This window comes from Chelonia mydas, chromosome 6 (assembly GCF_015237465.2).
Source record: "Chelonia mydas isolate rCheMyd1 chromosome 6, rCheMyd1.pri.v2, whole genome shotgun sequence".
NCBI lineage: Eukaryota > Metazoa > Chordata > Testudines > Cheloniidae > Chelonia > Chelonia mydas.
The window spans coordinates 14794093-14818511 of NC_051246.2; the positions used below are offsets into that span (position 1 = coordinate 14794093).

Here is a 24419-nt window from a genome sequence, read left to right on the forward strand (position 1 = left end):
TCCTTTTACCTATGCATAGGAGTGAGACTTTTAACCCTTTACAGGTAAAGCAAGTAGAGAACCGCTACTAAAAGGGATTTGATAGCTAACTGGTTGGCTGGGTGTCCATAAAAGGGAGCTCTCCCCCCACTTTCATTTATCACAGCTACTCATCTTGCCAGGTCTGCATTAGGAGTTAGTATGCAGCAGACTGCCAACAGAAAATGATCCTCCACACACTTGCTATGAAGCAGATCAATTAGCAGCACACTTCTGAACACCTGAAGGTGACCATATTCGAAGACAGAAGCTGGTCTGGGATGTCTCTGTAGCATTAGGGGGAGGGATAGCTCAGTGGTTTGAGCATTGGCCTGCTAAACCCAGGGTTGTGAGTTCAATCCTTGAGGGGTCCATTTAGGGATGTGGGGCAAAAATTGGAGATTGGCCCTGCTTTGAGCAGGGGGTTGGACTAGATGACCTCCTGAGGTCCCTTCCAACTTGGATATTCTATGATTACCACTGATAACGCAGCTAATGGGGCCAAATCTGTCAAGTGTATAATTGAAGAAGAGGAAAAAAGATGAATCTGATGATGAGAGTGAAAAAGAGGGGGACAATAATGAGGACTTTTGTGGAAAAGAGACGCCAGGAGATGCTAGACAACAAGGCCAGCTTCAGATGACTGAAAAGACAGAATTCAACATGGCAGGTGCCGGGGGAGTTGCTCTACAAGGAGTTAACTATTCTGCTCATACCTTGCAACTTGCTGGTGAGGATGCTATGAAAGAACAGCTCTGTGAACCATATAGTTGGAAAAGCACGTTTCGTTTGCAAGACTTAGGAACCCAAAAATTATGGTGATTAAGAAAAAGCTTAATTTAAATAAGCCAATCCTGGATTGTCCAACTAGATGGCATTCCATGTGCAAAATGCCTGAAAGACTCTTAGAACTCATGGAGTTTTGCAAGCATATGGTGGCCACTTCTTCAAACCAAGCCCTTGATATGAGTGATGAGAAATGGAAGGCAGTTAAAAAATACTATGGCTGCACTAATGCCTGCTAAATTAACCACAAAAAAGGCACTTCAGCCAGCACAACTTGCTCTGGGAGATTTCTACAGATCCGGGCTAAAATGCCAACTCGACACAAAGGTGTCTTCTTCACCTTTTACTGAAACACTATTGGCCTCTATGAAGAACTGTGAGAAAATGGTGTTGGACAATGATGCATTTCGATGCTGCATTTACCTGGACCTCAGGTACAAACTGCTTCTCTCAGAGGAGGATAAGGAAAGAGCTAAAATTCATCTAACTAAATGTGGGCTAATTGGGAGGTACTAGTCTGTCCAAAATGAGGAACTGACTGATTTTCAGTCAGCCGTGTCTGGACATCAGAAGACGACCTTCAGCTCCTCCTCAAAGCACGAAAGAAGTCCAAGAAGCAAATTTTTGTGGGAAAAAGGCAAAAAAACATATTAATCCCTTCCTGGACTCTTTCATTGATGAGCTCTGTCTCACTACAGATAGTCTTCACTACTGTGACCAACAGAAAACGAGACCTGAACTGTATCAATTGGCTAACATCGTGATTGCTGTTCCTGCTACGCAAGACAGCATAGAAAGGGCATTTTCGGGGCTGAAATTCATTTTGTCACCCAGCAGTCAGACCTGACTGACAGAGTTCTGGAGGATGTTGTGCTAGCGTGTGCAAATAACTTGTTTAAAAAATAAATACTGTTTCCGTACTGAAAGAAATATTGATCATTGAATTCTTTTGCTAGGAGTTAGAATGCAAGCAGAAGTGTGACATTGATCTGCTGGAAATGTATCTGAACTGACTCAAACAGGTTCAAAGTGGTTGAACTGGTTACAGAACCATCATGCTAAGTTAGTGTCTGAACTGGAACCGAACTGGAGACTTAGGAAACACAGATGAATCCGAACTGGAACTGAACCAAAACTTGTAATGGTTCAACTCCCTGGCTGAGACCATTGTCCATCATTCTGACCAGCTGGGTCTCACTGTCTGGCTATAGACAGCTGTTGTTGCTTGTCTCACACTTAGATTGTAAACCCCTTGGGACAGGGGCTGTCTTTTTGTTCTGGGTCCCAGAACACAACTGGGTCCTGGTCCGTGACAAGGGCTATGAATACAAATAAAAATAAAACATGTAGTGACATCATCGCTCTGTGCTCCATCCTCCCCGTGGAAGGAAAAGGCCAGGGCAGGGACCATCGAATCGTGGAAGTCAACGAACGGCTACGCAGGTGGTGTCGGAGAGAAGGCTTTGGATTCTTTGACCACGGGATGGTGTTCCATGAAGGAGGAGTGCTGGGCAGAGACGGGCTCCATCTTACGAAGAGAGGGAAGAGCATCTTTGCGAGCAGGCTGGCTAACCTAGTGAGGAGGGCTTTAAACTAGGTTCACCGGGGGAAGGAGACCAAAGCCCTGAGGTAAGTGGGAAAACGGGATACCGGGAGGAAGCACAGGCAGGAACGTCTGTGAGGGGAGGGCTCCTGCCTCATACTAAGAATGAGGGGCGATCAGCAGGTTATCTCAAGTGCTTATATACGAATGCACAAAGCCTTGGAAACAAGCAGGGAGAACTGGAGGTCCTGGTGATGTCAGGGAATTATGACGTGATTGGAATAACAGAGACTTGGTGGGATAACTCACATGACTGGAGTACTGTCATGGATGGTTATAAACTCTTCAGGAAGGACAGGCAGGGCAGAAAAGGTGGGGGAGTAGCACTGTATGTAAGGGAGCAGTATGACTGCTCAGAGCTCCGGTACGAAACTGCAGAAAAACCTGAGTGTCTCTGGATTAAGTTTAGAAGTGTGAGTAACAAGAGTGATGTAGTGGTGGGAGTCTGCTATAGACCACCGGACCAGGGGGATGAGGTGGATGAGGCTTTCTTCTGGCAACTCGCAGAAGCTACTAGATCGCACGCCCTGGTTCTCATGGGTGACTTTAATTTTCCTGATATTTGCTGGGAGAGCAATACAGCGGTGCATAGACAATCCAGGAAGTTTTTGGAAAGCGTAGGGGACAATTTCCTGGTGCAAGTGCTAGACGAGCCAACTGGGGGGGAGCTTTTCTTGACCTGCTGCTCACAAACAGGAAAGAATTAGTGGGGGAAGCAAAAGTGGATGGGAATCTGGGAGGCAGTGACCATGAGTTGGTTGAGTTCAGGATCCTGACACAGGGCAGAAAGGTAAGCAGCAGGATAGGGACCCTGGACTTCAGGAAAGCAGACTTTGACTCCCTCAGGGAGCGGATGGGTAGGATCCCCTGGGGGACTAACATGAAGGGGAAAGGAGTCCAGGAGAGCTGGCTGTATTTCAAGGAATCCCTGTTGAGGTTACAGGGACAAACCATCCCGATGAGTCGAAAGAATAGTAAATATGGCAGGCGACCAGCTTGGCTTAATGGTGAAATCCTAGCGGATCTTAAACATAAAAAAGAAGCTTACAAGAAGTGGAAGGTTGGACATATGACCAAGGAAGAGTATAAAAATATTGCTCGGGCATGTAGGAATGAAATCAGGAGGGCCAAATCGCACCTGGAGCTGCAGCTAGCAAGAGATGTCAAGAGTAACAAGAAGGGTTTCTTCAGGTATGTTGGCAACAAGAAGAAAGCCAAGGAAAGTGTGGGCCCCTTACTGAATGAGGGAGGCAACCTAGTGACAGAGGATGTGGAAAAAGCTAATGTGCTCAATGCCTTTTTTGCCTCTGTCTTCACTAACAAGGACAGCTCCCAGACTGCTGCGCTGGGCATCGCAACATGGGGAGTAGATGGCCAGCCCTCTGTGGAGAAAGAGGTGGTTAGGGACTATTTAGAAAAGCTGGACGTGCACAAGTCCATGGGGCCGGACGAGTTGCATCCGAGAGTGCTAAAGGAATTGGCGGATGTGATTGCAGAGCCATTGGCCATTATCTTTGAAAACTCATGGCGAACGGGGGAAGTCCCGGATGACTGGAAAAAGGCTAATGTAGTGCCAATCTTTAAAAAAGGGAAGAAGGAGGATCCTGGGAACTACAGGCCAGTCAGCCTCACCTCAGTCCCCGGAAAAATCATGGAGCAGGTCCTCAAGGAATCAATCCTGAAGCACTTACACGAGAGGAAAGTGATCAGGAACAGTCAGCATGGATTCACCAAGGGAAGGTCATGCCTGACTAATCTAATCGCCTTCTATGATGAGATTACTGGTTCTGTGGATGAAGGGAAAGCAGTGGATGTATTGTTTCTTGACTTTAGCAAAGCTTTTGACACGGTCTCCCACAGTATTCTTGTCAGCAAGTTAAAGAAGTATGGGCTGGATGAATGCACTATAAGGTGGGTAGAAAGTTGGCTAGATTGTCGGGCTCAACGGGTAGTGATCAATGGCTCCATGTCTAGTTGGCAGCCGGTGTCAAGTGGAGTGCCCCAAGGGTCGGTCCTGGGGCCGGTTTTGTTCAATATCTTCATAAATGATCTGGAGGATGGTGTGGATTGCACTCTCAGCAAATTTGCGGATGATACTAAACTGGGAGGAGTGGTAGATACGCTGGAGGGCAGGGATAGGATACAGAGGGACCTAGACAAATTGGAGGATTGGGCCAAAAGAAACCTGATGAGGTTCAATAAGGATAAGTGCAGGGTCCTGCACTTAGGACGGAAGAACCCAATGCACAGCTACAGACTAGGGACCGAATGGCTAGGCAGCAGTTCTGCGGAAAAGGACCTAGGGGTGACAGTGGACGAGAAGCTGGATATGAGTCAGCAGTGTGCCCTTGTTGCCAAGAAGGCCAATGGCATTTTGGGATGTATAAGTAGGGGCATAGCCAGCAGATCGAGGGACGTGATCGTTCCCCTCTATTCGACATTGGTGAGGCCTCATCTGGAGTACTGTGCCCAGTTTTGGGCCCCACACTACAAGAAGGACGTGGATAAATTGGAGAGAGTCCAGCGAAGGGCAACAAAAATGATTAGGGGTCTGGAACACATGACTTATGAGGAGAGGCTGAGGGAACTGGGATTGTTTAGTCTGCGGAAGAGAAGAATGAGGGGGGATTTGATAGCTGCTTTCAACTACCTGAGAGGTGGTTCCAGAGAGGATGGTTCTAGACTATTCTCAGTGGTAGAAGAGGACAGGACAAGGAGTAATGGTCTCAAGTTGCAGTGGGGGAGGTTTAGGTTGGATATTAGGAAAAACTTTTTCACTAGGAGGGTGGTGAAACACTGGAATGCGTTACCTAGGGAGGTGGTAGAATCTCCTTCCTTGGAAGTTTTTAAGGTCAGGCTTGACAAAGCCCTGGCTGGGATGATTTAGTCGGGGATTGGTCCTGCTTTGAGCAGGGGGTTGGACTAGATGACCTCCTGAGGTCCCTTCCAACCCTGATATTCTATGATTCTATGATCATATTGTAGATTATGTGGGGGTAGTTCAACAGGGTTTAGACCACTGTTTGCCACAGGGTGAGGTGTAGCCCATTGAGGGGCGGGAGGACTAGACGAGGGGTGTGAACAGAGTTCTTTATTGTTCTCCAGAGTCTCAGCTTTCCTTAAAAGTCAGTCTCTAGCTATTATGGTTGTGAAGAAAACCTTGAAAATGTGATCCAAGTGTGACTGATGCAATGACATCTGCCTGCATTTGTAGAGAGCCTGAGCTCATCGCTCTGTGCGGGGAGAGCTGCCCCAAGTGTGACCAATGCAGCAACGCTGCCTGAGACTGCAGTGAGCCTGAGACAGGGTCACAGACACAAGCTAGGTCTTGTCAGGAATAATTCTAAAGCCCTAAGATCCACATTAAACTGCTCAGAAGGAAATGGACAGCTTCCTCTTCCTTACATAGATCTGCCTTTCTTGTGTCTAATAAGAATAAAAGGGGCAAAAGAGACTGAAATGAGAAGATTAGAGTTAGAATTCCCACCTCCAGGGATTTGTTTGGAAACAATGGAAATGGCAGTAAATTCCCATGGTTCAAATGAAATCTTTGTGAAGCCTGCTCAAATGAAGGGAGAGTCCATCCCTGCTCATCCATGGTGCAAACCTTCCCCGATGAGCAGCCAAAGCAATGTTCTGAACAGAGCTGTGCAGAGGACGGACATTGTGTTTCACCAAGGTGATGCTGGCATTTGGCTTTGTTCTGATTAGGAACCAAACCTGTCAATTTCAAAATTCTCAGCCAACCCCCCCACACCAAATACCCTATTTCCAGCAATTCAAACATTTTGTTTTGATTTTGCCTTCATTTTACATGAGAATATATGAGATAGAACATAAGCTGGGGTCTGGATGAGCTCTCTTCTGCCACCTATTGATGAACTGGAGGAAGAAACCTCCAGGAGCAGGCTGCATTTGCATAGACACACCTCCTTTGCCAAGTTGAGCAACACACAGACCGAATTTGCTAACATGATACTTTTTGGCTGTTTTAGGTTAAAGTTCACTTAAGTCCTGGATGAAGGGTAATTAAATGTTGTTATCCTTATTAGATTAATAAAAGGCAGCAGAACTGTACTTAATATGCCCCAATGGAGGCAGTCACCATCACTCTCAAAGCATGGGGTAGTGAAGTAAATCCTAGTGAAAGACCAAGACAGGGACAAATGTTGCTACTTGGCGGGGTAGGCTCCATGTAAAGAGTCCTAGACGTCATTTGGCTTCCCCCTCCAGTAATTAAAGACAGAGCTGATCAGACTCAATATTCTCTCTGCTCAGTAATCAACAGAGCTGAAATCAATGATAAGCTGGTCGGGGTTAGGGGGGGATGAGCCTTAGACCTAGAGAGGAGAAAATGCTCTCATGGAAGTCAACACGGAGGAGAGGGTTGGGCAGTGGGGTTCCCCAATACCCAGTGAAGTCACCAAGAGCTGGGTTCGGTGGTGGAGTCTCAGCACATGGCGTTGCAGCTTATGGCAGCGCGGTAAGAGAGGCAGCAGCAGGAACAAAGCCTGTGATAGCTGGGCTAGGCGGCCGTGGCACTGTAGGACCAGACCAGACCAAGGACGCAGCACAGCAGAGACAGTGGCAGCAAAGCCGCTGGTGGAGGCATCACTCGCCGAACCACCCCCAGGGCTGTGGTAATCCCCCCGCCCGCAGCGCAGCCCTACACTCTGGGACTCCACTGACCTCTGACAACAGGCCATGAGTGGGGTGGAGCGGAGGGTTAAGGGGGAGTGGTATGTTAAAGCGATGTTCCTCTGCTGGACTTTCACACCACAAGGTGGGAAACTGAGGCAAAAGGCTATTGTCCAAGATACTGCGGGGCAGTGGTGTACACCCTTTTCCAGTCACGACCTCCCCTTACCTGTAACAGAAGCTGTCTGTGCCCCCCAACCCCCATTACTGCAACTCCACAGTGGAGCTTGGGCTGAAGGTGGAATTGGGGGCAGAACTGGGGAAGGGGGAGGAGCCGGGGCTAGAGGCGGAGCTGGTCTGCGGATGGAGAGGGAATAAGGGCAGAGGTAAGGTGACCAGGTGTCCAGTATTCGACTGGAACACCCGGTCGAAAAGGGATCCTGGAGGCTCCTGTCGGCACTACCGACCGGACCGTTGATTGTCCGGTTGGCAGCACCGTACAGCAGGGCTGCCAGGCTCTCTGCTAGCCTCCACACCGCACGGCTCCTGGGAAGCAGCTGGCATGTCCCTCCTCCAGCTCCTACGTGTAGGGGCAGCCAGGAGCTTCCGCACACTGCCCCTGCCCCAAGCGCTGCCCCCGCAGCTTGTAGTACTAGGATTTTATGGTTGTATTTTATATAATTCAGAATGAAGGATAAAGAATAATAATGTAGCATGTATTAAATGTATTGATGTATGATATGATTTGACCATATTCTGCCAGCCACCCTTTCTGAACGCAGAAAGGAATGATTACAGCATGATGGTGCAAAACTCATTGGTCCCAAGGAAGGAAAATCACAATATAAACGGGGCTTTGCCATGAAATTTTGGGTTTGTCCTGCCAAGACTTCCCTGGAGCATTGTGTCGCGACCGACAGAACCTGGCTCCTCTCTACCCGCGATCAACCTAACTGGCCACTAGGTTGCTCCAGACTGGTAACTAAAACATCAGCTGGCGGGACAGTATGTGTGTGTGTGTGTGTGATTGAATGCATATGCTAATTGTTGTATCTCCAATAAACGCGGCATATTGCCTTTTCCCCTAGAAAAAAGATCCCGTTTGCTTCTTATAAGCATAACAAGCTCCTGTTGGCCAGGAACCATGGCCAATGGGAGCTGCGTGGTTGGCGCCTGCGGACAGGGCAGCCCACCGAGTCACCGGGCCGTGCTTCCGCGTAGGAGCCAGAGAGGAGACATGCCGCTGCTTACGGGAGTTGCTTGAGGTAAGCGCACCCGGAGCCTGCACCCCTGACCCCCTCCTGGGCCCCAACCCCCTGCCTCAGCCCCAGCCCGGATCCCGCTCCCGCCCTCCGAACCCCTCTATTCCAGCCCGGAGCACCCTCCTGCACCCCAAACCCCTCATCCCCAGCCCCACCCCAGAGCCCGCACCCCCAGCTGGAGCCCTAACTCTCCCCTATGCACCCCAACCCTCTGCCCCAGCCCTGAGCCCCCTCCCACCCTCCAAACCCCTCAGTCCCAGCCCGGAGCACCCTCCTACACCCCAAACTTCTCATCCCCAGCCCCACCCCAGAGTCTGCACCCTCAGCTGGAGCCCTCAGCCCCCGACCCCAACCCCCTGCCCCAGCCTGGAGTCCCCTCCCACACCCTGAACCCTTCATTTCTGGCCCCACCCCAGAACCCACACCTTCATCCCAGAGCCCGTACCTCCTCCCACACTCTAACCCCCTGTCTCAGCCTGGAGCCCCCTCCCATATTCCAAACCCCTCAGCTCCACCCCCCCAGCCCAGAGCCCCCTCCTACATCCCAAATCCCTCATCCCTGGCCCCACATCAGAACCTGCACCCCCAGCCGGAGCCCTCACCCCCACACCCCCCCAAACCCCATGCCCCAGCCCGGAGCCCCCTCCCAAAACCTGAACCCCTTGTTTCTGGCCCCACCCCAGAACCCACACCCTGAGCCCAGAACCCGTACCTCCTCCCACAGCCCAACCCCCTGCCTCAGCCCAGAGCCCCTTCCCAGGCCTGGAGGTGGAGCAGGACTGGAGGCTAAATGGGGTTGCAGGAGGAGCAAGGCAAGGGTGGAGCTGGTTGCTCCCTCCCCCCCCCCGCCACTTGGGGGCTGGCCCAGCCCTGCAGCGGGCCCCCACCCCAACATTCCTCTGTGCCCCCCTAGTTTGGGGACCACTGCTGTGGAGTGAATGTTTTTCTTTTCGATGTGGTGTTTTCCCAAAATAATGCTGTGTTTCCTCTCCCTTAAAAAAAAATATTCGGTGGTTACACGGACTCAGTGCTTGTGAGTGGGGAAGGTTTGCTTCTTAGAGGTGCCCGGAGGGTGGTGGTTAGTTTTCCCAGATTCCTGGGCAGGGGCTCGAAATGGCTTGGTTTGGTCACGTTAAGAGGAACCCCTAGATATTGGCCCCAGACGTTATCGCTTCCGATCCCTCCTGGCAGAAGGGTGACAGGAATATAAAAGATAATGCACAGCAACAAAAAATCAAAACAGGACGTCATGGAAAGTAGGCGAAACGTTTCGTTGTGACAATGACTCAGTAGGACATTTCGGAACTCTGCCCCGCCCCGGTTTTTCTCCAAAATGAAATTCTGGCAAAAGCAATGTGATGTCGCGAAGTGTTTTGACTCGGGCTGAAACAGTGGGAAGAGGCTCCCTCGAGGTTTTCCCGCCCAGCTCTAATCCTGACTGTCGCGCCCAGGGGAAGCAGGGAGTGTCATGGACCAGGAGAACATCTCTCCTGGCCAGCAGTAAGGGCTTGCCCAGCAACCTACCTCCTGGCAGTTTTGCAAGAAGCTCTGCAGGTCGTGATTGTCCTTCAGCAGAACCAGCACTTCCTTTGATTTAGCCACATTCGTCCTGGCCCTGGAAAGGAGAGAGGGACAAGGAGGCTGATCATTGCTGCAGCAGCTTATCTCGTTTGACACCCACTATCAGACCGCTACCACTGGGGAGACAGCTATCTGCCAGCGGTGGGATTGGACAGCATAGCTAGCGGCTAGCGTTCCCGGGGGCCCCCTTGCTGATAGGATGCGGTTCAGTTTACCTCTCTTGTATGAGCTGGGCCTTTTCATTAATTTTGTCGGCGTAAATATTCCTGTCCACCACCAGCTTCTCGCCACGTTCCACCGGCTCCGTTATTTTCTCCTTGTTGGCCTCCATGGTGGCCAGGAAATCCTCGTATTTCCGCAGGGTAGCTTCCGATGCTTCCAAGGTGTTCGGGGGCTCCATGTGAGCCAGGGTGTACTCCTGGAATGGAGGGTGGGTCGGGGGCGGGGGGGAGATGTGATTTAGCAGGGTCTGTAGCACCCACCCTTCCCCCCTCCCCACGCAGCTCCAGCCACGCCTGGGACATGCTGTGTTCCAGGAAGGCCGCTGCATAGACAAGACTAACACTAGCATGCTGAGAATGCAGGGTGCTGGGCCTAGCCATCTCCAGCCATTCCTTGCTCTAGCGGCTGGGTAGGGTGTCCGTGGTGCTCTTGATCTACGTGTAACTCTCCAGGGCACGGCTCAGGGCTTTTTGCACTGGCCTGATGTATGCAAACGGACCAGTAGCATGGGAGCATCTGCCACTGAGCTTTCCTGCCAGGCAAAAGCGGGCTGGGGAAGGAGGCAATAGGCCAAAATCATCCCTAGTGGTGCAGCCTAGGGAGTTACCCCAAGGATGGAGTCACTGTGTGCCCGAATCACAGCACAATGCTTACCAGTGTGCTGGGATCTCTGCAGGGGAGGTGATCAGAACGGGCCATGAAATCAAGCGGTCTCTGCTATTGTATCAGTGCAGAAGGGTATTGCCTTGGGACACAGGTGATGCAGCATTCTACCTCGGGTCTTCATCTGTGCCCCAGCGCCATTGTGCCTTGGCACCTCCCAGCCTTTACCGTGTTTATCCTCAACCCCCCTCTGTGCCCTAGGGCAATTATCCCTCTTGTACAGATGGGAATGGGGCACAGAGCAGCTAAGGCCCAGATTGTTAAAGGTACTGAGGTGCTACTGCACTGAATTTAGACTCCTAAGTGCCTAATTCCCTTTTGAAGATGAGACAGGCTCCTAAACCAGCTGGGCACAATACCTTTAAAGGTCTAAGTCTAAGGGAGGTACCCCAGGCTGCGTGGGGAATCTGGGAGAGAACAAAGAATTGAAACCAGGTCTCCCGATCCCCAGACCTGTGTCCTAACCACTGGGCCATTCCACCTCACCAGGGCTTACTTGTCTCAGAATCCCCGATTAGCCAAACCAAGTCATCGGGCTCCTCCGTACAGGGCGTGACTGAACGGGCTGGGCTATGTAGATCTGACGGGCCCTTTGAACTCTGCCAACCAGCTGACGCAGAGAACATTGCTCCCTTGGGGCTCTGTGTAACACAGACAGACCCCGGTCGCTGGGATCAAACCTGGGACCTCTGAAGCTTAGTGCATGAGCCTCTACTGCCTGAGCTAAAAGCCACGTGGCTCTTAGGTAAGGCTGTAGCAGACTCACCAATCTCTGGGTGGGCTCGGTGCCGCTAGAGGGGGACGGAACACCACGCCCAGCAGGCCTGGGTTACATCAGCAGAGGGGAAGTGAGGTTTGATCTTCACAGATCAAGTCTATTAAATATGATGGAACAATTATAAACACCACCTCACTTGGTAGCCTAGTGCAAGGAAGCCCGAGTGGCAATTCAGAAGCAGCAGGGCCTAGTGGCTAGGGACTCGGGAGACCTGGCTTCCACTCCCGGCTCCACCATCTACCCTTGGGCAAGTCCCATCCTCCTTCTGTGCCTCATTTTCCCCTTCTGTCTATTCAGTGAGCTCTGCAGGGCAGCGGGCTCCCAGTGCATTGGGACAGTGATGCACATCATCATCATCATAACAGACAGATGCAGCCACTTCCCTACCTGATTGCTCAGGATGGCTTCGGCTTGCTTGGCATCCTTGAGGAACTCCTGGAAGCCCAGGCACTGGGCAAGGAACTTCCCCCGGCTGTCCCACATCTTGCACAGGGCGCTCCAGCCCATCTCCATGCCCTGCAGCCGTTGCTGCAGCTGCAGATACTCTGGGTCCATTTGCCCGTGTGTCACCCTTTCCCCCGTCTCCTTGATGCTATGGTAGTCACCCTCGTGCCGGTCGATGTCCTCCTTGATGGCGGCATGCTCCTGCCGGCACTGCTCCGCCTCGGCCAGGGAGCTGGGCACCTCTTCCGAAGCCACGGCCTGCTGCGCCTTAAACAGCCAGGCCTGGAAGTCATCCAGGTCTTGCAGGAACTTCTGCAGCTTGCTGGCCTCCCCGAGCGAGGCCTCCTGACTCTGCAGCGTCCTCTGCAGCTCCTGCCAGAGGCCACTGATGGCGGTCAGCCGGCTGTAGATGTCGGAGGCCAGGTCAGGGAGCTCCTTGGCCAGCCGCTGGGCCTCCTCCTGCAGCACCCCCAGCCGGGTCTGGATGGCGGCCAAGTCACGTTCAATGCCGTACAGCTTCCTCTGGATGGCGATCATGCCCGCTAGGTCTCTGCTCATGTCCTGGGTGGATTTGATCACTTTGGTTTTGTCCAAGATCCATTTGCGGGTCTCCTCGCAGTCCATGCAGTAATTGTGCAGGCTCAGCGCCAGGTCCACCGCTTTCCGCCGCTGCCCCACCTTCTCCTGGAAGACATGCCACCTGCAGAGAACACAGCAGAAGCCCCTGGTTCACGAGTGAGCCCCGCCCTCTGTGAGAGCGCCAAGGAGCAGAGACAGGGAGAGAAGGGATTCAGACGCTCTCCGGCTGGAGCAGTCAGTGTCTGCAAACCCAGACTCTGTAGGAACTCGATTCGTACTGGGTGTGCGTTGGCAGTCTTGGCAGGGATGGCACCAGCCCCAGAGACTCCCCAACCTTACTCTGCTGGGCCAGGGCTGTCCCCAAAGTGGGGCAGTGCTGGCTGGGAAGAAAGCATGGCCAGGGATTGCAGGGGTACCCACCCACAGGCTGCTATGAAGCCAGGCCACCCACGCTCCTGATTTGAAAGGGCAATGCCAGACCCTGACAGAGAGTCTGGCAGCCACCCACCCCATCCCAGCTGGCCATGCCTCCAAGGCCTTCCTGCCCTTCCTCTCAGCCTGTGGGGATCCTGAGCTGGGGGAGTTGAGGGAGAAGACAGGGCTGAAATGGAGAACCCTGAAAAGGGCTGATTTGCAGAGTGGGAGAGTTCAGCCCTTTGTGAAATCACTTCAGTCCCTTCTCAGGTTGGGCTCTCAAAAACAGAGGCATCAATATCCGGATGGTTGGTTGTCTGCTAAGAGCCAGGAAAATGGAGGCGGGGCTCGCTGAGATACACTGTCCTGCCCCAAATCAACTCTGGGTTATTACACATGTCGTCCTTCATCTGCATCAGTCACCGGGCTCGGCCCCATGCAAAGCACACGGCTCATATCGAGATGAAGGTGGCCACTCACACGTTCCCGGAATGCTAGATGTTTCAGTACCTATGGGAACGGAGTGAGCCACCCCTGCTGGCGTGATGGTGCACGCGAGCTCACACCGCACAGGGAGGCCATTTTTAAGAGCCAGAGGGGACAGAATGGCACTCCCCCATCCAATACCAGACAAAGCCACGTCCGGTCTTGTCCCAGTTCCGAAAGGGGGACAAACCTTTCAAAAAGAGGCCTGTTCGACTTAATACTGGACGAGTTGCCTCTCTAATCGAAATGTGCCAGCACTGGGCGGGTCCTGGTGAGCCAAGTGCCCCTGGAGGACGAGGCATTTGCACTGCAGCAGCTCTGCCGTTGCTCAGACCGGGTTCTGACCTCAGTGAGTTGTGCGGATCAGAGTTTGTGAGCACACAGGAAAATGTCACAAAGTCTGAGCTCATGCAGCTGTTGTAAACGCTGGCGCTGAGTGACACAGAAAGGTATTCTGTATTTAATCTAGTGGAGGAAGGTAGAAAAACCCGTGGCTGGTAGTTAAAGCAAGACAGATTCTAATTAGAAATAAGGCACCGATGTTCACCAGGGAGGGTGGTTACCCATGGGAACAAACTCCCAAGGGAAGGGGTGGATTCTCCATCGCTGATGTCTTCATATCAGACTGGAGGCCTTTTAAGAAGACATGTTAGCCAGACACCAGTGACTGGAGTCAATACAGGGGCAACGGGATGAAATTCTCCGGCCTATGCTGTGCAGGAGGTCAGAGCTGGCGATCAAATGGTCACTTCTGGCTCTGAACTCTATGTGCCCAGGCCCTGTTTGACCGGGCGGTGTGCTGGGAATCACGCCCCTTGGGCTGTAAGAGTTCTGCAAGCGTAGGTCAGGCTGGGGACAGCTTTCAGAAGTGACTAGGTCCCGCCGGCTTCAGCGAGATTGAAGCTCCTAAGTCACTTCTGGAAATGAGGGTTTGAAAATGTTCCCTGACCCCTCTCTTGCCTGGGGCTGGCTGTGTCAGGAACTGGAAACATTTGGATTCTCAAGAAGGGAGATTATTATTTAAAATCAGAAACTCTGTTGGTGTCACATGAAAGCAGCCTCTGAGCGGTGTCTCTCTCTGGTGCTGGGCATTGAGAGCATCATATAAATATAAAGTTTACACATAAGAATGGTCACACTGGATCAGACCAATGGTCCATCTAGCCCAGTACTCTGTCTTCCAACAGTGGCCAATGTCAAGTGCTTTAGAGGGAATGAACAGAACAGGTAATGATCAAGTGATCCATCCCCTGTTGCTCTTCCCAGCTTCTGGCAAACAGAGGCTAGGGACACCATCCCTGCCCATCCTGGCTAATAGCTATTGATGGACCTATCCTCCATGAAATTATCTAGTTCTTTTTTGAACCCTGTTATAATCTTGGCCTTCACAACATCCTCTGGCAAGGAGTTCCACAGGTTGACTGTGCATTGTGTGAAGAAATACTTCTTTTTGTTTGTTTTAAACCTGCTGCCTATTAATTTCATTTGGTGACCCCTAATTCTTGTGTTATGAGAAGGAGTAATTAACTCTTCCTTATTTACTTTCCCCACACCAGTCTCCTCCCTTAGTCATCTCTTTTCCAAGTTGAAAAATCACAATCTTATTAATCTGTCCTCATACGGAAGCCGTTCCATACCCCTAATAATTTTTCTTAAATTATTTCAATTTCAATTTTTTCAAAAATAATTGCCCTTTTCTGAACCTTTTCCAATTCCAGTATAACTTTTTTCAGATGGGGTGACCACATCTGCACACAGTGTGACGTTACACCCCATATTCTTCATAGAAATATTGTAATGATATTAATATGGCATAACTAAGATATGTTTTATGCAAGGTGAGTCATGGGAGGTATAATTGAAAAGGTTATGATTTTCTGAATGTGTTTATCCAATTTGTATGCATGTATCATTTCTATATCCAAAGTTAGGAATACTGTCTATGTAACCATTACAACTGTGTGGGTATGTGGTTGAGAAACGCCCACCAGATAGTAAGCAATCAGCCTTAATGGGCCATTAGGAAAAGACAATGAGTCTTCAAAGATGTGGATCCCCCAGCTTCCCAGGAGTTCCTTCCTGTGGACCTTGCAAATAAACCTTATCTCATGGGTGCCCTGACCCTGCAAGGTCATGTGATAATGTCACCTGGTACACCTGGACACTGCTGGTACTTTTCCTCTGGAAACAAAGGCTTCCCGCCTATTTAAGGCTGGGAAGAAGGCATTTAGGACTCTCCTCCACTGTCTGCCCAGGAAGGAAGACGGCTAAAAACACCTTGTCATAAATATAAAGGGAAGGGTAAACACCTTCAAATCCCTCCTGGCCAGAGGAAAAACCCTTTCACCTGTAAAGGGTTAAGAAGCTAAGATAACCTCGCTGGCACCTGACCAAAATGACGAATGAGTAGACAAGATATTTTCAAAGCTTGGGGGGGAACAAAGGGTCTCTCTGTCTGTGTGATGTTTTTGCCAGGACAAGAGCAGGAATGCAGGTCAGAACTCCTGTAAAGAGTTAGTAAGCAATCTAGTTAGATATGCGTTAGATTCTGTTTTGTTTAAATGGCTGATAAATAAGTTGTGCTGAATGGAATGTATATTCCTGTTTTTGTGTCTTTTTGTAACTTAAGGGTTTTGCCTAGAGGGATTCTCTATGTTTTGAATCTGATTACCCTGTAAGGTATTTACCATCCTGATTTTACAGAGGTGATTCTTTTACTTTTTCTTTAATTAAAATTCTTCTTTTAAGAACCTGATTGCTTTTCATTGTTCTTAAGATCCAAGGGTTTGGGTCTGTGTTCACCTACGCAAATTGGTGAGGATTTTTATCAAGCCTTCCCCAGGAAAGGGGGTGCAGTGTTTGAGGGGATATTTTGGGGGGAAGACGTTTCCAAGTGGGCACTTCCCCTGTTCTTTGTGTAACACTTTGTTGGTGGCAGCTTTTAATCTAAGCTGATAAAAATAAGCTTAGGGGGTCTTTCATGCAGGTCCCCACATCTGTACCCTAGAGTTCAGAGTGAGGAAGGAACCTTGACACACCTGAAGGGAAAGGCAGGGGTGAGTCCAGGCTGAGAACAGGGGTCTAGCCCGTAAAGAGACATAACTGGAACTCTGAGCTGCAGGAACTCTACCAACCTGCCTAAACAACATTTAGGGTGAGAAATTACTATGTGTAACCTGTTTCTTTAGTGTATTAAGCTTACTTGCTCAGTAATCTGCTTTGTTCTGTTTGCTATCCCTTATAATCACTTAAAATTTACATTTTGTAGTTAATAATAAACTTATTTCTTATTTATAACATAACTCAGTTTGTGCAATTCATATGGGGGGGAGGGGGAGAAGAAGCTGTGCATATCTCTTTCCACATTGAGGCAGAGGGCAGATTTTTCTATACAGCACAAGACAATATTATTTTGGGTTTACTCCCCAGAGGGGGTGTGCACATGAGTGCTGGGTAAATCCCCGAGCCGATTCCTCCCACACAGAGCTGATCTCAGTGTCTCTGCGTCCATTTGCAGCTGGGTGTGTCCCTACCTGTGTGTGTGTGCTGGAGAAGGCTTGAGGGCCTGGCACAGCTAGGGAAGGGTGAGGAAACCCAGGCTGGTGGAATGGGTGGAACCAGTGGGACCCCAGCACATCAGGTGTCATCACAGATTGGGGGGGTCCAACCCGTCACACACAGTATTCAAGATGTGGGCCCACCATAGATTTATATGGGGTTATATTGCAAGGGATCCATCCACTGTTGTCCAGTCCCACTGACTGGCAGTCAGAGGCTACGGACACTCAGAGCATAAGGTAGCATCCCTGACCACTTTGGCTAATAGCCATTGATGGACCTATCCTCCACGAACTTCTCTCATTCTTTTTTTAACCCTGTTATACTTTTGGCCTTCACAACATCCCCTGGCAAGGAGTTCCACAGGTTGATCGTGTGTTGTGTGAAGAAATATTTCCTTTTGTTTGTTTTAAACCTGCTGCCTATTAATTTCATTGGGTGACCTCTAGTTCTTGTGTTACGTGAAGAGGTAAATAACACTTCCTTATTCACTTTCCCCACACCAGTCATGATTTTATAGACCTCCCTTAGTTGTCTCTTTAACAAAAGTCCCCGTCTTTTTAATCTCTCCTCCTCTGGAAACTGTTCCAGACCCCTCATCATTCCCCTCCCCCCTTCTCTGTACCTTTTCCGATTCTAATATATCTTCTTTGGTCCTGGGGATCCTAGCAAAGGGTTAATGCAGCCAGCATCAGGATGGGACGCCCACGGTGGTTTTAGCATGAGCACACACTGAATATGCAGCTCCCGGGGATAGGATCACTGTAAAGCATCCAGACAGCCGTGTCCCAGACAGGCAGGCCTGGGACACAGCTAGTGTGGCTCTCTACTCTGGCAGTACCGCTCTCTGGGCAGCAGAGGGGTGGGGCGGTACCTGGTGTTCAGACGCTCCTGGCACTGCCTGATGCGGCCGCTGCGCGGGTGCCCACTCTCGACGAGGCTGGTGGCTGCGCGGTTGATGCCGTCAATCTGGGAGGCTGGGGTGCTCATCTCCCGATCCAGGATGTCAAACCTGCAATCACACAGGCAGCAATTCGCAGGGCAGCGCCGGGACTGCCCAACTCCGCAGCAGCTGTGCCTAAGGCCCCCTCCCTGGCTGAGCGGGGCACAGGCCCAGGGCACAAGGCATTCTCCGCTGCCGTCCCTCTGGTGCCACATGCACCCTGGGCAAAGTGCCCAGAGCCCTGCGCCAGCACCGACAGATGGAGCAGCCGCGCTAACGCTGACGATGACATGCAATGTTCGTGAGCAGAGCTGGGGTGGGCTAGGAATGGGGCTGGGGCCGTAGAACACAAAGCAAGGCTCCGTGCCCGCTGCTGAGCACAGAAAGAAGGGAGCCAAGGGGGCTAGGAGCCACACACCCCCTTCCAAACCCTGGGCACTGCCGGAAGGGGCAAAGCATGACGCGCTGGAATAAAGAGAGGCTGCCCCTGAAGGGACCATCTGTGCTTCACAACCAGGTCCTACATGTATCTAGCTAGGTCAGGGTCGGGATTAGGGTCGGGGGGCAGAGGGAGGGGGTACCTGGCTGTCCCCGATGGTGGTAGCCCAGGTACCTGTGCTGCACTACGTCCAAGTCCTCTAGCGTGTCTGGGATCTCCATCTGCTCCAGCCACTTCTCCTTCTCACTCATCCAGAGCTCGCAGGCGTCCGTCTCGCTGAAGATCGTGTAGAGGTCCAGGGCATCCTGCAGCTTCTGCCTGCGCAGCTCAGCCAGGGACACCACCTCGGCGTAGAGGGCCTGGATGGCCTGCAGCCGGTTTTGGAACTCCGGGGCGCCCCGCAGCTCGGCCGGGAAGCTCTGGGCCTGCTGGCTCAGGCTGTCCATCACTCTCTTGTTGTCCGCCACCTCATCCAGGAGGTCTCGGTGCTTTCTGACCAGGGCCTGCGTGGAGGACTCATCGTGGCCCACCTCGTCGCTGGACACCAGGCGATGGGCATCCTGCAGCCAGGCCTTCAGGTCATCCGCGTCCACCTGGAACTGGAAGAAGCTCTCGGCATCCTGCAGGTTCTTCTTGCGGAATGAGGCCAGCTCCTGGAGCTGAGCCCACAGCGCCTTCACCTCCTCCGTCCTGCCTTGGATCCTGGAGGAGCCGAAGTGCTTCTGGGCCACCATGTCTCCCCCATCCTGGATGGTTTGACGCAGGCGGGCGCCTAGGCCCTGCAGCTCGTCCTCAAAGGCCTTGTGCTTCCGCTGCAGGATGAGGAGGCTGGTCAGGTCTTTCCCGTAATCCAAGGAGGAATAGATTTGCTCCTTCTCTTTGATCCAGCTCTCCGCCTCGTCCAGCTCCCAGAAGAACTTCCACAGGCGCTTGGACTGCTCCAGGCGAGCCTTCCTCTCGGCAGCCATCGCCAGCAGCTCCTGGTGGCACAGCTGCAGGTGGCTGACGCGGCTCCGGATCACCTGGGGGTCGCACGGCCGATAGCCTGCGCAGGGGAGGGGACAGAATTGCAGGCAGCTTTAAAGAATGAAAATCCATCACTGAGGAGGCCTCTTCTCTAGATCTCAACAGCCATCCCGTCCCTCCTGCCGCCCGGGCGGGGCAGAGCTCTCTCGAGGTCAGGCACAGACAGCCACCCCTCCCTACCAATTGTCATCCCCATGTCACAGCGGGGGCCAGAGAGACTGAGGCTGTGACTACACAGCAGTGGGGAGGGGCCATTCTCAGCGCTGGGAGAGGTACATGTGGCGACCCGTGCCTGCCCTGCCCATAGCGGGGGGCCAGGGTGGTGGAGTGGTGGCAGCCGGCTTCAGCAGTGTTACTGACCATGCTCAGTCTGCGTGAGCATGCTCAGTACAAGCCAAGCAGCAAATCTGGGGGGGAGACCCTTCCTGCCTCCCCCACCCCGCATCCCCTCCAAGCCACACTGCTGTTTTTAGGTGCTAGCTTGAGCAAAACTGGCACGACGACGGCCACCCCCCCCCCCCCCCACAGGGCCAGCGCGCCCCGACGGCCGCCCCCCCCAGCCCGCCCGCAGGGCTAGCGCGCCCTGATGGCTGGCCTCCTGCAGGGCTAGGGTGCCGATAGCCGCCACCTGCAGGGCCAGTGCGCTGACGGAGTTGGGAATCCCACCTCCCAGCTACAGTGTAGACACACCCTAAGTGCCGTGCCGACATCATGCAGCCCGCGGCAAAGCCAGGTGCTGAACCCAGTCTCCCTAGTTCCAGGCCCTCTCCCACTCGCCGTGCTCCCTCTGGCCTGGTGAGTTTTCGATGCACTGGCCTGCCCTGGGGAAGTAAGAACACAGCCGGCTTTCGGCCCTGGGACCTGCACCTCCTCACCGGAGACAAAAGTCGAGGCACCCAGGGAAAGGCAGAACAAGCCGAGGGCTGGCATGGGGCAGGGTTGAGGAGAAGTGAGAGTGTGACAACGGGCCAGCAGAGGGGTCCCTTTGATGGGCTCTCTCCCAGCCTCGCCCCCCGCAGCCGGCCCCGCAGGCATGAGATGCGTCGCTCACCACTTCCACCTACCGTCGCCGTTGGCAAACGCAAGGGCCGCCGCGCTCACGGCGTGCACCTTCTCCGCCTGGAGGGCCATGTCAGCTTCCAGCAGCTTGTGCTTCTGCAGCAGGTCCTCCGCTTCCAGCAGGTGCTTGCCGAACTCGGGCGACAAGAGCCGCGCCTACGCAGAGCAGGGCGAGAGGGCAGGGCTAATCATTTACCCTGGTTTTGACAACACGAAAGAGAAGCTACGTTTCCTTTCCCCGGCCCTCGCCTGCAGCATGCTGTGCCCATGCCACGGGGCCTGCTTGGCTGTTGAGGTTCCCAGACCCCTGCTCTAGAGACTTGGGCTCTGCTCCCTGTTCTTTCACTGACTTGCTGTGTGCCCTTGGGCACGGAACCCCCGGATGCTTCAGTTTCCCCCAAGGGGGCGATAATAGTCCTGCCCCTTGCTCATAAGGCGCTGGGGATGAGGAGTTTGGGGTGCGGGAGGGGGCTCAGAGCTAGGGCAGAGGGTTAGAGTGTGGGGGGATGAGGGCTCTGGCTGGGGGTGCGGGCTCTGGGGTGGGGCCGGGAGGGAGCAGTTTGGGGGTGCACGCTGCCCCGGGGCTGCAGTGGGAAGAGAGGACTCCCCCGCAGCCCTCTCTAGCCGCAGCAGCTTGGGGCCGGGTGAGAGGCATCTCTCCCTGGCAGCAGCCGCTCCGTCGCGCAGCTTACAAGGAACTTAGGCCACTGGCCCCATGGGTAGCAGGCTCCAGTCCCGCCCTTGGCGTTGCTCAGCCCCTGCCTCACCTTCATCTCGTCCATCCATTTGATGCCGTGCAGCATGTCCTGGAAGAGCTGCTGCAGCGTCAGGTTCATCTCGAGCCGCTGGCGCCGGGCGCGGAGCAGCTCCAGCAGGTAGTCCCACAGCCGCAGGATGTTGTCCTTCCGGGCCTTGACGCGCTTGATGTCGTGGTAGTTCTCCGTCTCCAGCTCCCGGGCCACCTCCTCGATGGCCTGCACCCGCTCCTTGTAGGCTGCCGTGTCCGTCTCGATGGCCTCATGCTTCTTCTTGGCAGCCTCCACCGCCGGCAGGTCGCAGCCGAAATTATCCTGTCCAGAAACAGCCCTGGTCAGACGCAGCCCCCCCCGCAGCCGTGCCACAGAGAGCGGGGCGTGGGCTTCCCAACGCCATTAATGGGAACGGAGTCTCCAAACCCCACCGGTCAGGAGTCCAGGTGCTGCACTTCTCTCCAGCAGGAGCGTGAACAGGCACCAAACGTGCCCCCAGGCCACACCCCTGCCCTTACGTATCCGTGTGCAGCGCAGAGAGCAAGGGGCCCGTGCTCCAAGGGGGAGCGGGGTCTGGGTGGAACCCACGGGGGAGGATGTGTCACCTGCACAGCTGGGCAGACAACGGACTTCTCCTTTTGCCAGCAATTCTGAAAACTCGGCCCGGCGCGGGGGAGGGAATTGTTTTAGGCTGCACCGAAAATGATGTTTTTTCTCAACGCTTCATTTCAATTTGGACTACTTTTAAACATGGTTTTATTGTTTTTAAATATAAATTAAAGAAAATATGAAGACCAAAGGTCGTTTAGAACCAGAAAATCAAAAGGTTCAATTCTTCCAGATTTTTTTTTAAATGTGTTGAGAATGTGGCAAAACCGCCATGCCGTGGTGAAACGTTTCCACCCGCCAAATCTGCATTTTTCTCCCAAAAGGGCTTTGTACAAAATAATTGCCTGGCTCTAGATCCAGGTCCCTCCCCGGGCTGGATCCACCGAGGAGATGATGTTCCAGCCCAGTTACAGAGCTTTAGCTCCCACTGTAACTGCGCTTGCGGTTCGCTTCGGAGGACCCTGGGTCAGTCCCGGCTGGGACATGCGCAGCAGCAGCTGGAGCCAGCCCTTAGTGGAGCCGGGCGCTGCTCGCAGGACAAAGGGCGGAGGCAGGGTCGTGAGGAGAAGTGGGGTAAAGCGACGCTCTGCTTGGAAGAGCAGCTCTGCACAGACGGCCTCCGGAGCTCTGTGCTCACTGCCACGCAGTCGCTGAGGGTCACAGTGCACCCCCTCCCCACCTTCCCCCACAGGGTGCTGCAGATCAGCAAAACCCCACCGCCTTCAGAGTACGGCAGCCGCAGGTCTGGCCTACTGTGTAGGGTTGCCAGCTGTCTAATGGCACAATCCCAAACACACTTGCCCTGCCCCTGCCCTGCCCCTTCCTCAAGGCCCCGCCCATGCCACGCCCCTTCTCTGAGGCCCCGCTCCTGCTCACTCCAGCCCCCCCATCCCTCCCTTGCTCACTCTTCCCCACCTTCACTCTCTTTCACCAGGCTGAGGCAGGGGGTTGAGGTGCGGGAGGGGGGTGCGGGCTCTGGGCTGGGGCCAAGGGATTTGGAGTGTAGGAGGTGGCTCCGGGTTGAGCCTGGGGCAGGGGGTTGGGGTGCAGGCTCTGGGAGGGAGTTTGGGTGCAGGAGCGGGTGAGGGGTCGGGGTCTGGGAGGGAGTTTGGTGTGGGAGGGGGCTACAGGCTGAGTTTGGAGTGCAGGAGGGGGTGCAGGGTCAGCCTCTGGCAGGGATTTTGGGTGAGGGGTGCAGGCTCTGGGCTGGGGCAGGGGGTTGGGGTGTGGGAGGAGGTGAGGGGGGCGGCACTTACCTTGGGCGGTTCCTGAAAATGACTGGCACATCCCTCTGGCAGCGGCTCCTAGGTGGCGGGACCAGGGAGTCTCTGTGCGCCACCCCTGCCCGCAGGCACCACCCCCCGCAGCTCCCATTGGCGGCAATTCCTGGTCAGTGGAAGCTGTGGAGTTGGTGCTTGGGGCGGGGGCAGCCCGCAGAGACCCCCTCCCCCTCAGGCCGCAGGGTTGGTGCTGGCTGCTTCCGGGAGTGGCACAGGGCCAGGGCGGGCAGGGAGCCTGCCTTCGTCCCACTGTGCTGCCGGACTGTTAGTGCCCAAAATCTCCCAGTCTGGCTGCAGTAGCCTCTGGAAGACAGGGCCTGATTCTGGGAGACTCCCGGTGAAACCGGGAGGGTTGGCATGCTGTGTCTCCCCACCCACAGCCCGTGCCCCATACCTGGGCCAGCAGGCGCTGGTTTTCGCTCAGCCACGTCTCCCGCATGGCCGCCTTGCGGTCGAAGCGCCTGGCCAGCTGCTCCAGCTTCTCCTGCCGAATAAGCTCGTTCCTCAGGGCCAGCTCCCGCTCGTGCTCCGCCTTCTCCAGCCATTCCCAGGCCTGCCCAGAGGCATCACAGGAAAGAGTGAGGTGCCACCGGGCATGCGAAACCAGCTGGCAGGCCCAGAAAGGGCTAATAACGGTCCCTACAGATGGCCCATTGCAGCACCAGCCAGAAAGCGTTCTGCTCCCCTGCTGGCTGTCTCCCCCAATGGCCTTTGGCCCCACAGGCATCTTGCTGCTTCAGCAAAGTGCCAGCAGGCCCCGGGTGGCGAGATCTCCCCTCCCTTGTAGCCGCACTGAAATCTATACTGTATCTCTGTATTTACCTGGGAAACGATCGCTGAGCCCTAAGGAAATCCAGGGAAGCACACGCGTAATGTTAAGCGCCGGTTTAAGTCCCCCTGGCTTCAATGTGAGCTCGCAGCGCCCGTCCTGAGCAGGGGGCTAAGTGCTCTGCTGCATGCAATGCCAGCTGGCCCTTCCCCGTGGGTGTACAGCGACAACCGGGGGCAATGGGCGAGCTGCAAAACGGGCATCCAAAGCGGAGTACAGCCAAAGAGTGTGGCCAGCAAGCGAGGACAACATGGAGGGAGGCCCCCCACCCATTCTGGACTGCGTCTCAGGGCCTGTCTACGCTGCAATCAGAACTCATGTGTAGCTTGCATCTAGCTAGCTTGGGTGCAGACGGCAGGGAAGCAGCATGGGCTGTGTGTCCTCACCCAGGCCAGCCTATACTGCCACTCCTCCGCTGCTATTTGCTAGATCAAAGCTGGCTGGGGACATAGG

At 53.7% G+C, this 24419-nt stretch overlaps 1 protein-coding gene across 8 annotated transcripts in view; it reads right to left on the bottom strand.

Moving 5' to 3' along the window:
- SPTB (spectrin beta, erythrocytic) overlaps nt 1-24419 on the bottom strand; it is a 136507-nt gene that overhangs the window by 48383 nt on the left and 63705 nt on the right. For all 8 annotated transcript variants that reach the window (XM_037899293.2, XM_037899292.2, XM_037899289.2 and 5 more), the window contains 8 exons: nt 23532-23690; nt 21267-21569; nt 20505-20655; nt 18589-19459; nt 17907-18044; nt 11939-12695; nt 10104-10306; nt 9832-9922 (listed from right to left, as the gene is read on the bottom strand). In XM_037899293.2, coding sequence (XP_037755221.1) covers nt 9832-9922; nt 10104-10306; nt 11939-12695; nt 17907-18044; nt 18589-19459; nt 20505-20655; nt 21267-21569; nt 23532-23690 — 2673 coding nt within the window. The remainder of the gene's footprint in view (nt 1-9831; nt 9923-10103; nt 10307-11938; nt 12696-17906; nt 18045-18588; nt 19460-20504; nt 20656-21266; nt 21570-23531; nt 23691-24419) is intronic.